The sequence below is a fragment of the Sciurus carolinensis genome, chromosome 10, assembly GCF_902686445.1.
Source record: "Sciurus carolinensis chromosome 10, mSciCar1.2, whole genome shotgun sequence".
NCBI classification, from domain to species: domain Eukaryota; kingdom Metazoa; phylum Chordata; class Mammalia; order Rodentia; family Sciuridae; genus Sciurus; species Sciurus carolinensis.
In genome coordinates, this window is record NC_062222.1 from 61,286,281 (window position 1) to 61,309,950 (window position 23,670).

Here is a 23,670-nt window from a genome sequence, read left to right on the forward strand (position 1 = left end):
AATATTTCATCAGTTAATTCTATCATCATATATATGAACAAATCTAAGAGGAATGATTATAATTAAAACCTAGCTTCCCATTTGTCTATTATTATGATTATTAGTCAGTAATTATTGAAATTGTGCTGGAATTCTAATGTAATCTGAATAAAATAAAGACCCAGAGTAGGTTTTCTAACTGGTGAGAAAGGCTCATGATTTAACAAAGTATATATCTTATTTAGATGTGCTTAAGTATACTACTTCAAAACCTAATAGACTAAAACTTTGAATTGATCTCTCTGGGCTTAGACTATTTTTTATAGTTAATGTACCCACTTTAGTTTAATCATGAGGTATATAACAAAACCTGGTATGCCAAGGATTCTTCCAGAATTCTTTGGTAAATTTAGCATTCAATGTCACATTTTAAAGTAGTCAAATATTTTAAGTAGCATGCCAATTCCAAAGTCTTCCATATCTTTTGTCACAGGGTGTTTAGGATATCATAAACATAACTAAAGTCTAATGTTTTGTATTATTAATAATGCCATTTACTTCCAAAAAGACTTGATCCATGGCAGCTAAACTCTGGAAAATTGAGACCACTGATTAGAGAAAACAAGATCTGTCACAATAGTCAATGGCAGTTCAGATTCCAAGTAATTTAGCTCTAACCTTTTGCTGAAATGATTTAAGTATCACCAGCTCCATAATAAAAACTAAAAAGAAAAGCTAATTATGATTCCCAAACGTCATATACAAAATGGAACCTAACAGGTATACAAGAAATAATTAGAAACCATATTTAAATATATAATTCTGAATCCCTGAAGATTCTAAATTCAAAGTCGAGGGAAAAGTCCTAGAATCAAGATATTAAACATCTCATTTACAATTTGGATAATTAGTCTAGAAACCAGTCATAAATTTTTCTTCTGGATCTCAGTTATTCCCAAAACATTGAAGTCTTTGATTCTATAGCATCTATTCTTTAAGAAACAATGTGTGGGACACACACACACACACACACACACACACACATTTACCTTTGGCTGTCCCAAGTAAAGGCTGCCATCTATTCAAGGAAATAGAGTACAATGGTTAAAACCATTCAAAACACACAGTTTGAAGGGTTTCAAATCCTGAGGTTAACCAGTTATTATTTAACCCTCTGCACCTCAGTTTCTTCATCTATAAATCACAGATCCAGAACCATACTTCCCCATGGGGCTGTTATAAGGATTAAATAATCAGGCTTATATAAAACATCTGGAACAGAACCTAGACAACAAGGGTTCAATAAATGCTATCAGATTTTTTACTATTACTACTATTATTTCTACTATTATATTAGTTATTATTATTATTACTATCATAAAGAAAGAAGACTAAAGTGAGCTGGAATGGTCAAACATTTGAAAACGCACCTGGCATATGAATGTATCTTGAAAAATAGGTAGGGCTTTAGGGATGACAAGAAGAAACAAAACTAGTATGCAAACGAGACCAAGGATTTGAGTATTCTAAGGTAGCATATGGATCATAAAGTTGTTTGCATTAAATGGGTCCATTTGTATGCAGTCTGGATACCAGGCAGAGGAGTTAAGCAACAACTTAACAGATAATGAGAAATCCTCATAGTTTTTAAATAGGGCAGTAATGTATTAAACATAAGATTCTAAAATTCTTGCCTGGGCAAGATGCCAGTCTGAGTAAGGAACCACTCTAAGAGGAAATAAGTCCATTCATGATTTTGGAAACATACCTGATAAAATATCAAAGTATCACTCTGAGAAATTGGGCATTAAATAACTATAATCTTCTAAAATGGATAGAGTTATATGTAAACAAAATAGAAATGCCTAGCATAAAAAGATCAAAAGAACAGTTTGTAGGATATCTGAAAGACAGTAGTATAGAGATACTTCAAGTTAATGGCCCAAATCATGAAAATTACTATGTAACACTGCTGGCATTTTTAGAGACTTCATTCTCCAGAATATCTCTAAGGATATTTAGCTTCACTAGCTTTTTCCAAGAAGAAAATACTTGTGGAACATATCTGTAATCTCCACCTGCTAATTTTTTTTTTTAAATTGTATCACATCTAGAAATTAATATCTCAGAAATAGTTTTAAAAATAGTGGGCTTTGGGGTTGTGGCTCAGTGGTAGAGCACTTGCCTAGCATGTGTGAGGCAGTGGGTTCAATTCTCAGCACTACATATAAATAAATAAAATAAAGGTCCATCAATAACTAAAACATGTATTTAAAAAATAGTGGGTTTTTAATTGGATCCTGCTATAGTTTGGATCTTTTATGTCCCCCAAAGGCCCATGTGTTAAAAACTTTTTCCCCAGCTTGGCACTACTGAAGGAGGAAGAAACATTAAGAGATTGGGCCTAGTGGGATATCTTTAGTCTCTAGGGGTATGCCCTTGAAGGGGTATCAGGACCCTGACTCTGCCTTTTCTCCTCTCTATTGCACCCAGGTCATGAGGAAAATGGTTCTGCAATTCTGTGTGCTCTCACCATGATGTACCAGCCCCCAACTACAGGCCTAAAACCAACACTTCTGTCTGATCATGGGTTGAAACCTCTGGAAACTACAAGCCAAAATAAACCATTTCTCCAAAAGTAACGTCTCAGGTATATATTACAGTGACAGAAAGCTGACTAGCACATATCCCCAATGGAAATCAACCACAACACTTAACATCCTGTATCCAGTCAATGGTGAATGGTTTTCAACTGTTAATGTCATTAAAATAACTACTTCCTCTTTTGATAAAAACAAAATTTACCTAGGATAATTATCAAGAAGCATGGTGGCTCTTATTAAATCAAACTTTGTACCTTGGGGGTAAAACACTTAACAATTCAGAGAAATGGTACAAATTCCATCTAGTTCCAAACTCCTCTCATCACTTTTAAAAACTTACAAAAGGGAAATTCCTTCTTCCCCCATCATTACCACATAAAATACAAACATCCCTTGTATCTTTACTCTTTTTGTCACCATGGTTACCAGCACATACACTCTGCTGCTTAGACTTGGCTAAAATGAAGTAATATTGTGCTGCACATTAGTACACACTGCCTGACTCACTGGGCTATGGAACACTCTATAAACCTAGGTGACTTCAGTCGAGCTCTACTAGCTAATAAATGGTGATAATAAAAACATGGTCTCATAAGAGTGAATTTACTGTGTCCCACAACTGTCTCGAACACCCCATAATGGTCAGACTCCTAGTCATATCATATAAAGGGAGTTGGGGAAGAATGGGATTAAAAATGATATAGTTTATTAGGCTACTGGATAAACTCCAAAGGAAACAAGGCCGAATCTATTAAATGTGTTTTGCTTAATTTTTCAAACAGTCTATGACAGTTATATGCCAAAAACTATTCCTACACACAAAAAAAATCTTTGTCATATCATTGGGAGTAATATGCTAACTCAAAGAGAAAATCTGTTTAGAATAGGAAACAAATGAAAAAGATAGCCATTAATAAAACTCTAGATGAAGGGATTAGAAAAATTAGCACCCCTAGGAAATTAGTGGCATCATTTAAAGAAGGGTATGTTTTTATTTCATAATTCTTTTGAAAAATGGAAAACAATGAACCACTTTGAAACGCGAAGGCTCCTTGGTATAATACTTGTAATTAAACACCGTAAAAGGAAGATGGGTGGAAATTGGCCCATCTGATTAGAGAAGATCAAAGTCTGCTGAAACTCATGCCAGCACAGGTTGTGCTATTGTGGAAAGGAGTATTTCTATAGAGATATTTGACAATATCAATCAAAACTACAAAGGTACCCAACACTGACTCAGCGATTCCATTTCAAGGAATTTATTCACAGACTTGTGTGCACATATGCACAAGTATTATACTGCAGTATCCATGAAGACAAAAGTCTAGAAAGAACCTAGTTGTTCATCAGTAGGAATTGATTAGGCAAATTATGACAAATCCAACACAATATATCTGTTAAAAAATAATGAAGATATATTTACTGCTTTGGGTTAAGAGAAAAAAAGAAAAATGCCAAAAAAATAAATATTTTTAAAGGATATTAGTATTTGTATTGAGAATGGAATGAGGATATATACCTATTAATATATTTACATAGATTATCTCTGGAAGTACACACAAGAAACTGCTAAAACTGAAAGAAATGGATGACAGAGCAACAAGAAGCTCTTCTCTCTATGCCCTACTATATCTCCTGAGTTTTGAACTATATAAAAGTCTTACCTAAAGAAACACATAAATTAACCTTGTAAGCAGAATGGGATGAAGAATTAAGCAAGGTTTTTAAGTACCAAATTTGACTGTTTTCATTGTAACCTTTCAAAAATTGCCTCTTGCTTTTCTCCTGACATCTAACATTTTCATCTCTCCTGTTAACTTTAAAAGTTCATGTGACTCTCTTTCATTTAAGCCTATCAGGGACATTGGCTACAAGTATGCTTTGCCCTTCCAGACTACTAAATGTCAACAAAGCTGATGAACTTTGCTCCAGTAATTATCACACAAAATGAGTGACAAAACATCAGCTATGAAAGAAATCTAAGATTTAATAATAAGGTAGTTGACTACACATTTTTCAACAGGAAAGAAAAGTGAGGGAAGATGTAAGCAAGAGAATGTAAGATTGGAGAAATTCAGTTTAAATACTACATAACCAAACCGCCCTCGCCATAGGGTTAAGCAGTTGTTCAGCACCTAGAATACCTAAAGAATCAGTGGATACCACAGTCACTGCTCTTTAGTAACTCAACTCTTTCATCTCCATTATGTCATTTATTTACAAATGCATAAACATTGACAGTGTCTCATTTTTTCAATTTTTATATACGTAGTCATTATTTTTGCAACTCAGTAACTGAAATGAAGGCCTAGAGTCCCACCTGCCTAAACTGAAACATAACAATCCCTTAAAACACACACAAAAAAAATCTCTTTTGGGACAAAGCAATATTTGCTTCTAGATTAACTAAGTCATATCAGATTTCTCCTCCATGAAGTTGTGATTGGAGGAAAAGAACATGACTGGTCCTGAAGATATGGGAATCTGTGTAAGAACTACTGTAAACAGGAGGTTGTGGACAATAAAAACCAGGTAAGTGTATATTCACGTGCACCCTGAATAACCACCATCATAAAGACAAGCTCTTTGCCTCAAAAGCTCTCAAAAATAACTGAAAATCAGTCCACAGACTTCAATCAATAGTCTCAATTTAAACAGGTGAAACTATACTTATGCATAGGTAAACAGGTTATATGAAAACCTTCTTTATTTAGGTCTAAAGTGCCATTATTATTTTACCCAAACTCCACAATATTGTTTCCTCCATCAGATAAAAAAGTCCTGCCTAGTAAAAGTCCTCTCAAAAATTAACTTCCCCGAATGCCTAATTTGTATAAAGTCAAACAAGCAAGTCACTTCTTCCCTAAAACCTCTGATTTGGAATAAAATATACTGATTACAGACTAATAATAGATCAGGAAAATATATTCAGAATTATCTAGAGATTTTTGACATTTGTGACTACAAAAGATACAAAACTTCCGTAAGGGAAAAAACAGGTATCTGAGCCCCACATAAAAGGCAATTAATATTTTAAAAGCAGAGAGTGAATATACATGTGAAATATACATTATGTTGTTACATAAACTAAATTAACTTTCTAACTTGGCATAGTGACAGGGTAGTTGGGAGGGAATGTAAAAGAAAATACTCAACAGTTTAAATTAACAATGGGCCCATTTATTCAAGGTAGGATAGTTCTCCCATTTCAGCTTGGAAAGACTCAAAGTCTTTCTATCCTCCTTCAGGAGGGAAACTCTGCAGCTGGCAAGTCTGGGGAATCACTCAACTACATTCACAGCTTCACTAGGAATCAGGCAATGGCAAGAAAAGTTCTCATATTCACTATGCACTAAAAACTAAAGGGGAAATGCTGACTTGAGGTGTTCAAGTTCCATCCTTAGAGGATCAGTTCAATTAATTTCTGCCGAAGGAAGTCAATCCCTACAACTACAAGAGTTATAACCACTAAAACTGAAAAACACTTATCAGTATCTTTGTCATTTCATTATATATTGTATTGTGATAGGTCTTAGGACACTCTCTAGTACTATATTGTGCTTATTTCTTTACTATCCAAACTTTGCATTCCTCAGGCCTTTGTATCTTCTTGAATGACTTCTAGGAAGTATTCCTATAACTATTGAATAAAATAATCACAGCAAAATGTTTCACCAATCTGTCTTTCTCTGTTCTAGGCTCAATACATCAAGAAATGGTAAATTCCTTTTGTTTTTCAAATCCAACAAAAATTTTGTCTAAGCTTATCCCTTAACTCCTTGGAATTAAAGTCATTATTATTTGAGTATTAGAAAGTGTGACTTCATTCTTATCTGACAAAGAAATGTCTAAAATGAATTTAGGGAGAATTGGGAGACCATCTTCAGGAAATTCAAATACTGATGGTGAAGAAAAAAGTTCTAAAGTTAGACATCAGAAAATAAAACGGGGGCTGGGGATATAGCTCAGCTGGTAGAGTGCTTGCCTTGCAAGTACAAGGGCCCAGTTCAATCCCTAGCACCGCAAAAAAAAAGAAAAGAAAGAAAGAAAGAAAGAAAAGAAAACATCGGAGTATTCAACTTTAGGATGTTGAACATGAAAGATGTTACTCAAAAATATATTATTATTCTTGTTCCTCCATCATGAGGAACATCAACTTACCAAATATAGGCTTGAATTGTGCAACAAATCTCCTATTTCTTCTTATAAAATATACTGGCAAAGACCAACAAACCCACACTGCTACAATGAAACCCATCCCCACATTCCATGGCTTCAGGGCAATTCCCATAAATACAGGGTCATAAAAAGACAGCCTGCAAACTCCTGTAGCCAGCACTCCATTTTAAGGATGGAAAACTGAAGACAATGACATGTGATCATACAGTTATAGCAATCTGAGGATCTTTTTAAAAAGTTAGCAGGAACTGCCAATCTAATCTTGAAAATCTAACCACAAAATAGCATACAAAATTCATACAAAACAGATGGATAAACAAATTTGACTAAAGTGTTCAAATTTAATAGTTTGTATTCTTCATGAAACAAGTCATATTCAACAAATTCACATGCTGGTACAACAAAATCTCAAGAAAACAGACAGTTTAAGTCACTGCCAGTGGCTTATTTATCTCAAAACACAACTTGATACTCCAATGTTAAAAAGAATGTAAATGGCCCTGCAGAGTTCAACATAATATTATCTAAACAAAGAAAAAATTACATACTTTTGAACCCTAAAAATAAAGGATACATATTCCTAACTAAGCACAAACTCTGACTTTTTATGTTTTCCTTTCTTAATCTCAGTGGACTGTAAATTTAAAAATATATAACTATGGGGGATTTAAAGTTATAAGTTGCTAAATAATTTTCCTTTTAATTTTATATTATTATGAAAGGTAACAATTGAGAGAATACAGTGTGCCAAACCCTAAGAATTTCATATGCATCATTAAAATAAGAGAATCATTAAATTACATGTTTTAAGGCATGCTTTCAGTTTTAACTGCTTCTTGATACCATTAATTAGAGACCCGATGATCACTGAAAAACATCCCAGTACTTTTACATAATAAAGCTGAATAAGTATAATCAGAACACTAATTATGATGAGAGTAAGTAAAAAATTTATAACATTAATAATCTTACCACAATATAAATTAGTTACTAGGCACAAATCTTCATCAGGCAATGTTACTAGGCATGTTACTAGGCATGTTTAAACTAAACCACACAAGGGGTTAAAAATAACTATAATGAAAGGCCAACAGCCCAGCAGCAGGGTTGAGCCAACATTCCCTTCTCTCCTCCCCCTCCCTTTCCGATCCTCTCCAATCCAGAATGAATTGCATGCCCCACTGCACAAGGCCCAAAAAGGTCACAGTGGATGGCAAAGACTTTTGTAAGAGAACAGAAATAACTCAGCAGCTTTGTTACCATAGTCTCTTTTAATCAGTATGTTCAAAATCCTTTAATTAGCACTCTGTCTACCCAAGGAAGGCATTTCTCTGTGCCAGGGGAGGGCACGTATGTGTATGTACACAATGTTCCGTTGTATCAGCATCACAACATGGAGCGAACAACTCAAAGTGTCTGCCAGGGAACTGAAGCACAAAAACTTTTAAAGGCATGGTTACCACATAATTTACATATACCATTTATATACCTATTACCAAACAACAAAGTAATGATGAATCTTGTTTCATTCAAGTGTCAATTTGTTTCTGGACATTTTTTTTCCAGGAAAAAGTAAAGTATTTTAAACTGACAATAACAATAACACTTCAATAAACTAAAATGGAAAACTAGTAATACAAAATAATGTTAACAAAACAAAACCAGACAATATTCTGTCCTCATAACAGATCTTCAATAGAAGAAAAACAATGCCTCACTCAGACAGGAATAAATCACAACTCACATTTTCACATGGATACTTTAAATTGAAAATTTCACTCATCCACAAGTCTTAAAACTTGCAGGTTGTAGCTGGGGACTTAGCTCAGTGGTAGAGGGCACTTGCCCACTGTGTGAGGCCCTGGCTTCCACCCCTAGCACTGCAGTTAAAAAAAAAATGAAAAAACTGCAGACTGGATTTATATTTTCTTATAAAATCCAGGTAGATTCAAGAAAGAAAGTAATGACAAATTAAAGATAACTATCTGAACAGCCACAGCCAATAAACAATGGAAATTTTATCACAAAAGGGGATTTGCAGTATTTTAACAGGGATATACAGGTGTTACAAACATGATATATTTATAGAACTTTACAAGAACCTCAAAGTTTCTTGGGAAAATTAGAGCTGGAACAGAAGGAACACTGAACAGTATTTTCATGCATGGTACAAGGGTGCAAACTGACATAACTTATCAAAATGATCTATAAATACATATATATGTACATATTACATGGTATTCACTACAGCACTGTCTACTCTAATATCAATATTGGAAATATGAATGCCCTTCATTCAAGCATTATGATTAAGTAAATCTTACTTCCAAAAGAGCCTCCTTACATATTAATAAGGAAAGTTCTCCATGGTAAATTATTAAGAAAAATGTAACATATGAAACTGTGCATAGCTACTATTTGAGTAAAAGAAAAGCAGAAATTCACATGTATCAGAAGAGAGGATTTTGAAAGTTTTCATCAAGAAATGATGTTTGAGGAGATAAATATGTTTCACCTAATTTAAATATTATATAATATATACATGTATCAAAACATTACACAGTACCCTATTAATATGGACATTTTAATATTTATATGTATCAGTTAAAAATAAATTTAAAAAATGAAATTCATTTTATCTGAATACACAAAAAATAGCCTCAAGAAAGTTTTACAAGTTTCCTTAATAATAATAATTACTGATGATGAGTGAAACAGTGCCTTACACAGTCAAGCCTCAATAAATGGAAGCTGTAATTATTCCCTTCATCGGTATCATAATCATCATGAAAATGTATTCTTAAAATAAAAGCACAGCATATATTCAACTAAATTTATAATGAGGTCAAAAGTCAAATCTCAATTATCCATAGGCTGACTAGTTGGAGATTCAAGTCTTTTCTTTTCAAAGGTAAGTAGTTTGGGGCCATTTTATTGCCGATTATCACTTCCACCAGAAAATGAGCTAAGAAAATAATATCAAAAATAGTCATTTTATTCAATCTTGATCAATAGTTTTTATTAAAAATTTTTGGAGATGGGAAAGGACCACTAAATGCCATAGGGTAACTTTATAAAGTTACACAGGAGGAAACTAAGGCCCAGGGAATTCCCCAAATTAATGCAGTTCAAAAATTTAGAGTCTGCTCCATAGTAAAATGTTTTTCCATTTTATTTTGCTAATATGGGGAAAGCTGAAAATAAGCTAAATCCAAATCAATTATCCTTGCTAAGTCTCCTTCCCACCAGCAGCCTTTATTAGATAACTAAATCTTCAGAGAACAAATCCCACAAACAATTATAATAAGTACAGTATAGGTCAATGGAGAATTCAACAACTCAGCCCTGAGGTTTCCAGGACTAAGCACTGAATGAACAACTGTAATAAAATCTGTAAAGTTTGCTTACACTAGAGATTGTCAGGGGCATGTTGAAATCCTTGCCACCTTGCAGCCGGAAACCCCAAGGAGCTGGGCCAACCAAGGACACACTGTAGTTGCTCATGGTTCTAATGACTCAAAGTCCAAGGCCAGAAAATGAAAGAAACTGTGAAAGAAAATTAGATGGTTAACAAAAGTATTTATTCAAAGTGCTATTACATATCTAAATGTATTTTAATAAAAAGTCAACTAAATTATGTTCAATATTGTTGAGAGGAGGTGAAGAAATATATAGGATAAATCTATTAAGTTCTTTATTAATTTCAGTCTTTAAAAAAAAGATTCTTCCCAGGCATCATGGTGCATGCCTATAATCCCAGTGGTTCAGGAGGCCAAAGCAGAGGGATCATGAGTTCAGAGCCTTAAAAATTTAGCAAGACTATGACTCTAAATAAAATATTAAAAAGGGGTGGGGATGTGGCTCAGTGGTTAAGTGCCCCTGGGTTCAATCCCAGTACCAAAAAAAAAAAAAGCAATCTATTAGTTAGTTAATGTACATTTACATTCATGTTGATTTCTATAGTCTAAAAATTCCATACCAGAATATATTTCTAGACACTTGATCAGTTTTATAACTTGCTACAATCCAGTTTTCTGACTTCTTGTACACAAACTTTAATTCAATGTATTTTACAACACTTTATTAATGTATATAAAAACAAGAGTTCTGTTGTGTGTGTGTGTGTGTGTGTGTGCACTTGTGTGTGCTGCACATGCGTGCACATCCAATCCAGGGCCTTAGGCATGGTAAGCAAGCACACTACCACTAAGCTACACCTCCAGCCCAGAACAAGATTTTACTTCAGAATTAATTTTACCCATTCCCTCCACCTTGTACATTCTTTTGCCTGTGTTTGGCAAGAGTCCTTCAATTTCACTGACCTAAAAATCTAAGTTATCCTAACATATGAAAGAACTTCAACCAGGAGACTGCAAATCATGTATTTTAAATAGAGAATAATTTAAAATAAGAAGTTGTCTTTTCACAGCACAAAACTATTCTCTCCAATTATGAACTACAACTTATATTTCCTCTTATAGAGGCATGATACTTTCCATACTTAAAGTAATATTTACTTTTCCTTCAGATAGGCAATGATAGGACAGCTGATATTTTAGTCAGAACCTTTTTTTTTAATACACATACCTCCTCAGGCAAAGCAGAAAGTAAGCATTTACTACCCAGTAAGATTCTGATTAAACATAGAAGTACAAGGTTAACTCTAATGCATGATATTGGATCTGAGTTTTAGAGAACAGTGCCTTCTGATTTGCTTTAAGTGTGTTCATAATGACTTTATGGCAATACTTTAATGTGTTCAAAAAGTCTGATTTGGAGTTTCCTATTGGTTGTTACAGTAGTGGTAGACACCAGGGGGAATGAAGATTATTTTTAATGTAATACAAAGAAGCATAAGTCCCACTCTTAGGGCTGGGATTGTGGCTCAGTGGTAGAGCACTTGCCTAGTATATGTAAGGCACTGGGTTCAATTCTCAGCACTGCATACAAATAAATAAATTAAAGATTCACCAACAACTAATAAAAAATTTTTAAAAGTCCCTTTTTAAAAAATATAACAGAGGTATAATTTTTTTTAATTTAGACATTTTTAAACTAAGATACACACTTCTTTAGAAACTCTGAGCTGTTAAGTCAAATCATCACCTTCTATGATCTTTCTTAAAATAATTCTTCCATTTTTTAATCCTTTCAAAATTTCTATCCCATCACACCAAATTCATAGTATAGTCAGATGTAGATATTTAAACCACTGTATATGTAAACAGATTTCTTCTTCTCCAAAAGGGAAATGAGGCAATACTTTAAAATAGGCCTGATTCCTAAAGAAAAATTAATTCAGAGATAATGTGCCCTGCATCTACCTAGAAAATAAATGAGAATTTCCACTGGCATGGTAGTGCACTAAACCACCAGGCAAAAACATGCTGTTTCAGTACTGAAGTATATGCGCAGACCACTAAAAAAGACTCAAAAGGCCACAGCAGAAGTCAAGCTTTTACACATAGGTGAAAAAGGAATAGGTAGGAGTTAATAAGAAATTACGCATAATTTAATTCCTTTCCCACTCAGAGATTCTCCTAAAATAGTGATAAAATCTTGATGTTGGCACACAATACAAATCAGATATACATAAATCCAACTGTTATTTTACAGGCACTCTGTCCTCCTTTTTTTAATCTTTAACTTGTGACAGAGGAAAATGTGAAAGTTAGGCTCAACTTCCTCAGTCTGAGTCTTCTCTACAAGACAATGTATTTCATGCATATATCAACCCATGTATAAGTACTTTCTCTCTTACTTGGGGACTGCCTTCCTGACTTCTCCCATTTGTTACTAAAATTTCTAGCACTGGCAAGGTCATAGCCATACAACAAAACCAGTGTCATTTCCTTTCTAAATTCTCCTGCTAGCTTCACTTGGAATTCATTTGCTTAAAATATTCTGATCCCTAAGCATTGGCAATATTTTTATTGGCCTTTTCCCTGTCTCCTCCATGCGGTTATTAGTGCCCAAACCCTTCCTAGAATGCCAAGCAGACAGGAAATAGCCTATTCTGCTTTCAAGCACGTAGAAAATGTTGGAATTTCTGTATAGTTTTGGATTTTCTTTCTAAACAATGTCTTTGCTTGGTACTAAGGAGAGAAGTTTGGTACTTCCACACTTTGTGTCCCAACTTCTTTGGTGAATTGGGGTTGGGGGACAGAGGAGAACTCGTGATTGACTACTGAGTGAAAAGAGGAACCTGAAATTAAAGAGAAACATGTTGAGGTTCTTTTTTTCCACTATTGATAATAGAGGTAGAGCTGAAGAACTAACGCTACGGGCACAGGATGAAAGCAGTCCACAGGACAGTTTTCCAGCTGAGGTTCACGCCTAGCCCTGTTTGCCAAATAAGGCTCCCAAGCAGGCTGTTTCCGTGGCAGGCGGGTTCAGACGTCCTCTCGGTCAGGAAGGCGGACTTGGGATAGGATCTGGCGATCACACCCTAAACCTGCCCAGCCCTGCGCAGCCACGAATTTTCTTTCCAAGTTCTTACCGGTTCTATACGCCCTTCCTTTTTCCACTTATTGTCAAACGCACCGAAGGCACAGTCTTACAAAAGCCCCCACAAAATATGCCAAGTATTAATAAATGTGGTGTTCATGACAAATTTGTTTTTTAAGCCAGTTTTATTTCTGGACGCACGGAAGTTTCCCCCAAACAGGTTAGGCTATTGTGAATACGTAAGGGGGAAATAAATGCTTCTCAGTAGCCTGAGAGCAAACAAACAAAAAATAAAAGACCCTTTCCCGTTTGGTCTCGCTGCCTCCCGACACTCCTGAGAGGTCCGCTCAGGACGTGAGTGAAGCCGGTGGATGTCAAGGCGGTGCCCAGCGACGCAGGGAGTCCGACCCTGGAGCCCCCGGGCGCCCGCTCCCGCGCCCCTGTCTCCGGTGCTCTTGCCCCGGCTAGCCAAGCTGCGAGGACTTCCAGGGCTCGCCCTCCAGCTTTACGCCTCCTAACCCACTGCCCTTTCACCCGCCCTCCTCTCTCCCTGAGGCTCTCCCACCTCTGCCGCTCCGCGCCCAGAAAGCACCTGAGGAGCCACCCGCGTGCGAAGCGCGCCCCTTCCTCCTCTCAAACAGGCTTCCCTCCTTGCGTGTGGCGCGCGGCAGCAGCTTTTTCCTTCCTCCTTGTGAGGAATCGGATACGCTCACGCACCACCCAGGCCACTCACCCCGGGACCGGCACGGCGATGCCTCCGCCTCAGAAGAGCGCTGACAAGTGACTCGGGGTGCGCGCTTCCAACCCAAGGCCTGCGGGGAACTTCCGCCCTTGCCCTCCCCGACCCCGCCCCTGGTCCGGCCCCGCCCCTCCGCGCCGGACCACGCCCCCGAGGCGCGCCTGAGTCTTGGTGCAGCGGGCGGAGAGGGCTGTGGCAGAGCAGTGCGCACGGGCTTGCTGGGGCCGGCTGAAGCTGCAACAGAAGAATTTCTCTGGAGTTTGGGTGGGAGTAACTAGGGGGATTCCACGTAGTACCTGGCAAAGGTTTAGCCTTCCGCGTGTCTGTTTTGTAGTCGGGTACATTTCTATCTCCAGAAACGAAATGGCCAGCAGTTACTCTGGCTAAAAATAGAAAGGGGTTTTGGATAAATCCCTGTCTATGCAAGTTCAGCGACTATTGCCTGTTTTTTTGACCTTATATACTCTGAGAACTGCAGACACTTAAGTTTACTTGTCAGGAATTGAAAATAGCCTTAATATGTAGAGGTTGAATCCGTCATCACATCACAGTTATAGCAGTGGCCAAAGAGTGATGTAGCTTATTGTTCGAAGTCAAATTAATAGCCCACTCCTGCTTCTATAATGTTGCTTGATTTAGCCCCAGGAATTTATTCATAAGAAAACGTGAATATTGTTCAGTGAACACATGAAAAGCAATCTGTAGACTATTTTACACGGTGAATCGGTTTTTAAAGTGTGAAAGAACAATTCTTAGTCAAGGGGCATATAAAACAAAAATAAACTTCATGAAGTCCTTGAACCCCTACAAGTACAAACAGAATTTTAGAGAAAAGTCCAAATCTATTCACTCCAAAACAGTAGCTACTAGTCCTCATGTGTGTACTGAACAGTTGAAATGTGAGATACTGGGACTGAGGCTCTGAAATTTTTTGTTGTATGTAATTTTAATTAATTTGAAATTTAAAACAGGCAGAATACATTTCTATTAAACACAATTTTGGAAATTTGTACCCTGTGTTTGTCACTTTTGTCACTATGATAAATACCTAAGAAATACCTAAGAAAAACAACTCCGTGGAGGACTTATTTTGGCTCACAGCTTCAGACGTTTCCATTCATGGTCAACTGACTCCATTGCTTTGAACCTGAGGTGTGTGAGGCAAAACATCATGACCAAAGGGAGTGAGATAGGAAAACTGCTCAGCTCCTGGCTGCTGGGAAAGGGGAATTAGGGGAACAGGAACAAGATATAGTCCAGAAAAGCAATGCCCCAGTCACCACTTCTTCCAATCAGGTTCTACCTACCTACCATTTCCACCACCACCCAGTCGTCAGTTCAACTATCAGTATTGATGAAGTCAGCGCCCTCACCATCCAATCACTTCCCAAAATCCCCTTCTGTGAACACTGCTGCACTGGTGACCAAACCTTCAACACATGAGACTTTGGGGGACATTCCAGATCCAAACCATAATAGTGCCCATATCTTAATATGTTGGAAGTTTAAGATATGCTGGGTTTCAAAAACAGTATGAAAAAAATCCTAATAATTTTCATGTTGATTACATGCTAAAATTATATTTTATATTTAATTAAGTAAAACATATTATTAAAATCAAGTTTGCCTTTTTAAAATGTGAATACCATAATATTTAATATTATATACATGACTCACATCATATTTTCATTGAACATTGTTCCATAGCATTCATTACATTCTCCAAAAGACTATTTTGTGGGGAAATTTTTGCTAGTATGAGAATGACTTCACTGTTTTAATACGTTATCATGTCTGACATTTCATGCAAAAATAAATTTAAAAATAAAAGCTGCCATTTACAAATACCATGTGCTAGGCAGTGTGGTAAGTCTTATAATGATTTTATAAGAGGAATGTCATTACTATTTCTAGATAAGAAAATCAAGGTTGCAAGTGATTACAATTCATGACAGTTCCACAGGGCCATGGCTAGCGTTACCTTGTAAGAGTTCCATCTCTGCATCTCCTCATCTGTGTGCTGCTGATATAGTTAAATTGAGCCTAGGTCAAGGAAAATTCATTAAAGGCATCAAGAATTGCAGAGAAATCTATGGCACTATCATAAAAAAATAATCGTCTCGAGATGATGAAGAAGAGCTGAGAGTGAGCAGAGTGTTACCTATGCAAATTAAAGTTCAGTCCTTATTACAAGCCTGTCGCTGAACCGCCTCCTTCTCCCCTTTTCTAAAGCCTAGGGTAGTCAATGAACCAAATTAAGGGATCTGGCATAAACTGACACAAGTGTCCTGTAAAGGACCAGCTGCATTAACATGACATGGTCAGCTTGTGAAAGTTGCGATTTCCTGAGTGCCATCCAGATTTGTATATGGACCCCAGAATGAGTCTTTTTAACTCACTCCCTCTCCCAGCTCCAAGTAATTATTAAACTGTAACACTTAAATCTATTTCTCTAAAAATATTCCTGTATCCCTAATTTATTGAATATGGTGATTACATGATAATCATGCATCCCAGATAGTAGAAACTTATCTCAGTTTCTTCCTCTTAAAGGACATTATAGTTATAAATAACCTTGTAAGATTATCAAGATGAGGAGAGATAATACACAGTTGTCTCTCAGTATCCAAAGGGATTGATTCCAGGACTCCACTCGGATACCAATATCCTTGGATGTTCAAGTCCCTCATATAAAATGTCACTGTATTTGCATATAACCCACACAATCCTCCCATGTACTTTAAATCATTTATACATTACTTACCTAATATAGTGTAAATGCTATGTAAGTAGTCCTTATAATGTGTTGTAGGAGAAATGTTAAGAAAAAAGTCTGTTCATGTTCAGTATAACTGCAAATTTTTACCCTAATATTTTCCATTTATGCTTGCTTAAATACTCTGATGCAAACCCCAGATATGGACAGATATACATATATATGTATACACACACACACACACACACACACACACAAACACACATATAACAGAACTTTACAAATCAGTTGATTATGAATCAAAGAAGAAAACTAGAGAACTTTAAATATTCATTATGGATGTTCTGGGTACTTTATGTACATCATCTTATTTTATTCTTAGAAAAATATCAAGTACATATTTTTCTCATAAGAAACAGAAATTTGGAGATTAAGAAAATGTATCAGTTTAGCCAGGCACATTGGTGCATGCCTGTAATCCCAGCAGCTCCAGAGGCTGTGGCAGGAGGATCTCAAGTTCAAAGCCAGCCTCAGCAAAAGTGAGGTGATAAGCAACTTAGTGAGACCCTGTCTCTAAATTAAATATGAAATAGGGCTGGGGATGTGGCTCAGTGGTTGAGTACCCCTGAGTTCAATCCCAAGTACCAAAAAAAAAAAAAAGAAAGAAAGAAATTTATCCATTTAGATGCAGTCACATCAGTGTTTTTAGCAGCTCAATTCACAATAGCTAAGCTATGGAACCAACCTAGGTGCCCTTCAAGAGCTGAATGGATAAAGAAAATGTGGTATATATACACAATGGAATATTACTCAGTCATAAAAAAGAATGACCCTATGACTTTTGCTGGTTAATGGATGAATTTGTACACTATCATGCTAATTGAAATAAGCCAATCCCAAAATTCCAAAGACCAAATGTTCTCTCTGATATGCAGATGCTAGCACACAATAAGGTGGTGAGGGGGAATAGAAGTTTATTGGATTAGACAAAGGGAAATGAAGGAAAGGGGGTGAAGATGGGAATAGAAAAGACGGTAGAATGAATCAGACATAACTTTCCTATGTTCATATATGAATACACCACCAGTGAAACTCCACATCATGTACAACCACAAGAATGGGATCCTAATTATAATAAAGCATACTTCATGTATACTTTATAATATATTAAAATACACTCTACTCTCTACTGTCATTCATATCTAAAAAGAACAAATAAATAAATAAAATAAATTTACCAATTTATTTTTTAATATTTTTAGTTGCAGATAGACCCAATACCTTTATTTTGTTTATTTATTATTTATATACAGTGCTGAGGAATCAAACCCAGTGTCTCACACGTGCTAGGAAAGTGCTCCATCACTAAGCCACAACCCCAGTCTGAAATTTACCAATTTAAAATTAATCATAGCTAGTGATAGAATAGAGCAAATAGTCTCCATTCATAAACCATGTTCTCTTTGTGCACACTGCCTCTTGGTAAACTTAGTAAGCATCCAGCTTAAAGACTAGAGAAGGAATATGAATGAATGTTTAGATAAAACATGACAATCTTCCAAATAAATATAATGCTTTTTTGTCTCCCTAAGCCCCTGGTTGTATAATTCACTTTTCATGGCTTTCAGAAGACATTAGCAAACAAGTTTGAGAAGCACTACTGTAAGCCAACAGGGACTGGGGAATAAATCCTACACCCACTGTTGAACTATGAACCCCCTAGAAGTACACAAAAACAAACGACTGAAACTACTACAAAGCAATAATGTAATCATAATGAAATACTTGCTCAGGCCTTTTAAATCACCTCTTTTATATCCAGATAAGATTACAATGTGCATTGTTGTCTAAGTAAAAGTGTAAATTAAGAACAAGAGCTGTATATTATAAAGGATGTGTGCGATGTTCATGGCCACAACTTCCTTTCCCACTGTTCCCTCTTATAAAAACATGGTCCTGCCCGCCACCACCCAGTCGGGCATGGTGTTGGGCGCTGGGCCGCCTCGCCTGTCTTGGGGTGTCCAGGGTAAAGGTGGCCTTAATGCTATCGCCGGCAAGCAAGCTGAGGCAGGATGATGGTCACAAAGGGTCCTGGACGTCACCCACCACATCTGACTCCACTCGGAAGGTCTCTGTGGGAAACAAGTTGCTTGTCAAAGAGGTTGCGGAACTTGAAGCTAATTTACCTTGTACTTGTAAAGTGCATTTTCCTGATTCAAACAAGCTTCATTGCTTTCAGCTAACTGTAATCCCAGATGAGGGTTACTACCAGGGTGGAAAATTTCAGTTTGAAACTGAAGTTCCTGACGCATACAACATGGTACCTCCCAAAGTGAAATGCTTGAGAGGATCTGGCACCCCAACATCACAGAGACAGGGGAAACAAGTCTAAGTCTACTGAGAGAAATTCAATTGATGGCACTGGCTGGGCTCCTACAAGAACCTTAAAGGATGTTGTTTGAGGATTAAATTCTTTATTTACTGACCTTTTGAATTTTGATGATCCACTGACTATTGAAGCTGCAGAATATCATTTGCGGGACAAGGAGGACTTTTGAAATAAGTGGACGACTACATCAAGCGTTATGCCAGATGATAAGAGGAGAAGATTGCAGGCCCATGAACTGTATGTCACAGTTTGTCTCTAATGTGAAGCAGCACTAGGTAGTCCTCCTCCCTATCCTCACACTCCCTCAGTCCCACAGGATTGTCCCAGTCCTGTGACCTTGTCCTGAAGAAGACCATCCCCCTGATCGCCCACTGTAGGCGGGGAATGCAGCATAAATACAGCAGGAAACGTATTTGGGCCTCTAAAGAGTTGTCTGCTTCCCTTAACATGTTCACTTTTCTGAAACTGTGCTGTCTAAGCTGTCAGTGAAACTCCTGGGAAGTTGTTACCGGCTCAGCGTTGAGGCTAGTGCTTGCTTCCCCTTCCCCAGCAAATGGGTGTCCAGTGTAACTCGCAGGTTGGCAGTAAGAAACCACTGCACATTGTCTTAGCTTCTCCTGCAAATGCTGGTGCTGCCCAGATGTGAAGCTTCCCAGAACACAGTCATTCACTGTAGATCTTACTGAAATGTGTATTTTATTTAATGTAAGTATATTTTGGAACAGATTTATAATTTGTACAATTTAATGCTTTAATATTTTTTCTATTCTCAAAAAAAAAAAAAATACAAAAAAAACCAAACAAACATGGTCCTTTCTATGAAGTGACATCTTTCTGCCTAGACTGACCATCACAGTATCGCCCTTTTACAACTGAATTAAAGGGTGGGCATGTAACCTGAGCTGCTCTTATTAAGTCCTTCTTTGGGTTCACTCATTTCAGTCCTTTCAGTGTATGAAACCGAAAAGACAGGTATTTTCTCCCTCCAGGAGTTGCACCTGCAAGGGACAAGAAACTTGGCAACAATGATCTGAACCCCTAGCAGGTGCACAAATATCATTCTCTGATAAATGAGTCAATTGATCCCTTCTTTTTCGTTTTTGTAATTGTTTGAGTTGGTTTTCTGATTTGCAAGTGAAAGAATATTGAATGGAATCTAGAAATCTGTGGAAAACAGACATTATGCTATATGTGATATGTATACTATAGGTGGTATGTTTACTACATGTACTGAATGTATGTACTTCAAAACACAGGTGACAAAATGTAAAATCTTGATCAATCTAGAGATTATACAAATCTGGTATATAGGAGACCTTTGTCTAACAACCATAAAATGTCATGTCACCCTGATTCAGAATTGATGGTAAATAGGTAATAACTGAATTAAAGTGTGATTGCCTTTTAATGATGAGTATAAAACCAGACTACAGGAAGACCACTGGGGTCAGGAGAACTGAGCAAAGATTTTACACTGACTTCTGGGGAGTTCAGCTCTACTGTAGCGCCAAAGTGATTCGTAGTCAGTAAAAAACATAATTCAAATTTTGAATTTTGACCTTTTCCCAGACTAGTGACGTGAAGATGCTGGATGCTTACCAGTGGACAGATAGCTCCCTGTCAGCAAGCAATCACAAGGGTCCACAACCAATCCTCTATAGTATACTAGGTTGCTAAGCTGTTCTATTTGGTACATTAAGTGTATTAAATGTATTTTTCCTTTGTAATCTTTTGAACTTACAAAAGGATTACTGAGTCCTAACCATCTGGTAAGTCCAGGAACCAAAGCAAATTAGAAGAACAGCAAGTCTGAAGAAGGGGGACAGTGGGACCGTTGAGGATCATAAGGGTACAGTTTGCAGCAAATGATGAAAATAAAATAAATACTGAATTGTTTTTACAAGAAGAAGGATGAAATTCCTTAACCCCTTACAGTAGAGCATGAGTCTTAACTTGTTTTATAGTGATTTGCCACTGAGCCATTCTGACTCCCTTTCTCTGTCTCCCTCATTTATGAAACATTTGGCTGCGGTTTGAAGGACAAATCAGCAAGAAAAGAGCTGAGCTATTGGGAAATCAAACCACTGTCCTTGGCCTTTTTAACACTTTAGAGCTAAACAATGATGCACTGGCCACAAGCGAAACCATATTAAAAGTTTCATTTCACCCCAGCATCTTCATGTCACTAGTCTGGGAAAAGGTCAAAATTCAAAATTTGAACCAATGCATGAAAAGTTAGAGTAGAAAAAAAAAAAAGAAAGAAAGAAAGAATGCTGGGTACGGTGGCACACGCCTGTAATCCCAGCAGCTCAGGAGGCTGAGGCAGGAGGATCACGAGCTCCCAAGGAGCTAAGAAACTCAGTGAGACCCTGACTCTAAATAAATACAAATTAGGGCTGTGGCTCAGTGGTCAAGTGCCCCTGAGTTCAATCCCTGGTTACCGCCCCCATCCCCAAAAAAAGAAAAGAAAGAGATCAAAAGATGAACTGATTTGGCAGGAAGAGTTTTTAGAATATTCCACATCGCATTTACTTAAATGTATAAATGATTGCTTTACCATTTTATTATCCAATATATGACTCAGAACTTCTTGCAGTACTTCAAAAATAACAGAAACTTTTAATTACGAGATGGCATGGCAATGAAGACTTTTTGCAGTTGTATATAATAAACTGCCAGTCTTTAAAAAGTTCCTACATTAAGTGAATTTATCTTTCAGTCCTAATCCTCAAAAGAAATAAAGCACTCATAGGTATGAATATGTAATGTTCAAAATCTAGAATTTAAAGGAAGCATTAACTATTCTAATACTTAATGAGACATTTAGCAATCTAGAGAGACACAGAATGCACAGTGTCATTCTAAAGCTTAACAGACAGAATGGAAAGGAAGGAAAGGATGGGAACTAGGTAAGACAGATCTAGGAAGTCTATGTACTAAATGAATGTGTGATTAAGGATGAAGGCAAAGTTTAAATTGCTTTGAGAATCAAGTATCAACTTTGGGGGTGGTTTTAATAACTGCTATTGAAGAAAGAGGAGCAAGTTTTTTCTTCCATATTGTTTAAGGGTGCATTATAATTGTACAAAATGGTGGGATTAATTATTGCATATTCATACTTGCATTCAATATAACAATACAATTTGACCAATATTATCCCCCGTATATCCCATTTTTCTCCTTTTCTCCCTCCTATTGGTCTCTATCTTCTACTCTACTGAAGTTCCTTCAATTTTCATTAGATACTCCTTCAGCTTTATTTTTAAAAGGAGGAAGTTTTCTGTTTGGTTTTTGTTGTTGTTATTGTTGTTTCTTGCATTGAATTCTGGTACCAAGGTTGTGCCTAACCACTGAGCCACACCTCAACCCTTTTCTTATCTTTTGAGACAGGGTCTTGCTAAATTGCTGGGACTGGCTTTAAACCTGTGATCCTCCTGCCTCTGCTTCCCCAGCAGTTGGGATTATAGGCATGTGCCACCATGCCTGGCCGAGAGAAAGAGAGAGAGAGAGAGAGAGGGAGAGAGAGAGAGAGAGAGAGAGAGAAAGAGAGAGAGAGAGAGAGAGAGAGAGAGAGAGAGAGAGAGAGAGAGAGAGAGAGAGAGAGAGAGAGATCCAATTGACAAATGTGGAATAAGAAAGGCAGAAAGGAAAGATGCTGAGAAAAGTATTAGATAGCTTTCAGAAGGGAAAGAATATACCTCATGATGAGATCAGGGTTTCACCAGTCTGATATTTCCTCTGGGAAAGTAAAATTCCTTGAAGAGTCTGGTGGGTGGTTGAGACAGAGAACTTGTGAATGATTTTGGCAATAACACATGGATCAATAACTGAAAAGGCTTGATGTATTGAAGATACTATTTGAAGAAAGTCAAGAAAGTAAGAAACAGGCCTGGAGCAGAACTTCTCAATTAGTTGGTTGAGTCAAGGAATTAATCTTCTCAGTCTTGGAGTGAAAGGCAGGCTGGGATAGAAATTTTTATTCATTTTCCCCATTTCCAAATTTACTCTGATATGAAGTGTTGCAAAGCACCAGGATAGGAAACCAAAAAGAGATAATGATCATGACTCTCAGCTTTCACATGCTCACCATCATGTTTTGCATGTTTCTACTAATGAGTTAAAGAAAATGGGAAAAAGAAGATTTAGCCTGCTGGTTCACAGGACCAGTGCTCACTTAAGATTTTATACAGCGTAGTCATTTTTGGAGAGGACGCCCTGCCCACACCACCATGCACTGAGCCATACTAAGCGATTTTCAGTTAAACCCTTGGAGTGTACTGTTTTGTCCCAGGACTGGCTGACCCTCATGAGTGACTCTCTCTACCATCAACACCTTGGCATCCATCACAAAATACTGTGCGTTCTTATTTAGTGAGAATCTGCTAGGCCCCAAACTCTGTTGGTAAATGATGTTAAAAGTAAAATTTTTTTTTAAGTACTAGAATTTTTGCTTTTTGGACTTTTAAAATTAAAGAGTTTTTAAGTTAGTTAAATTATTTTGGTATAACTCACCATCACTTAAAATCTGGAAATAAATCTTTTTTCCAAATGATCAGCTTTCTAAACAATAAAAGAGCTAGTAACAAATGTGATTATTTTCAACCACAAATAAAACATT

The 23,670-nt window shown here is 36.8% G+C and overlaps 1 protein-coding gene and 1 pseudogene across 1 annotated transcript in view; one reads left to right on the forward strand and one right to left on the reverse strand.

Moving 5' to 3' along the window:
* Positions 1 to 14,064, reverse strand: part of Pdlim5 (PDZ and LIM domain 5) — a 209,906-nt gene extending 195,842 nt beyond the window's left edge. Inside the window, 2 exon segments of the mRNA XM_047565652.1 lie at positions 10,170 to 10,307; positions 13,942 to 14,064. Of these exon segments, the coding sequence (XP_047421608.1) occupies positions 10,170 to 10,265 (96 nt within the window). The 5' untranslated portion in view covers positions 10,266 to 10,307; positions 13,942 to 14,064.
* A 4,640-nt stretch (positions 14,065 to 18,704) lies between these two features.
* LOC124994021 (NEDD8-conjugating enzyme UBE2F-like) lies at positions 18,705 to 19,259 on the forward strand (annotated as a pseudogene).
* Positions 19,260 to 23,670: the final 4,411 nt, after the last annotated feature.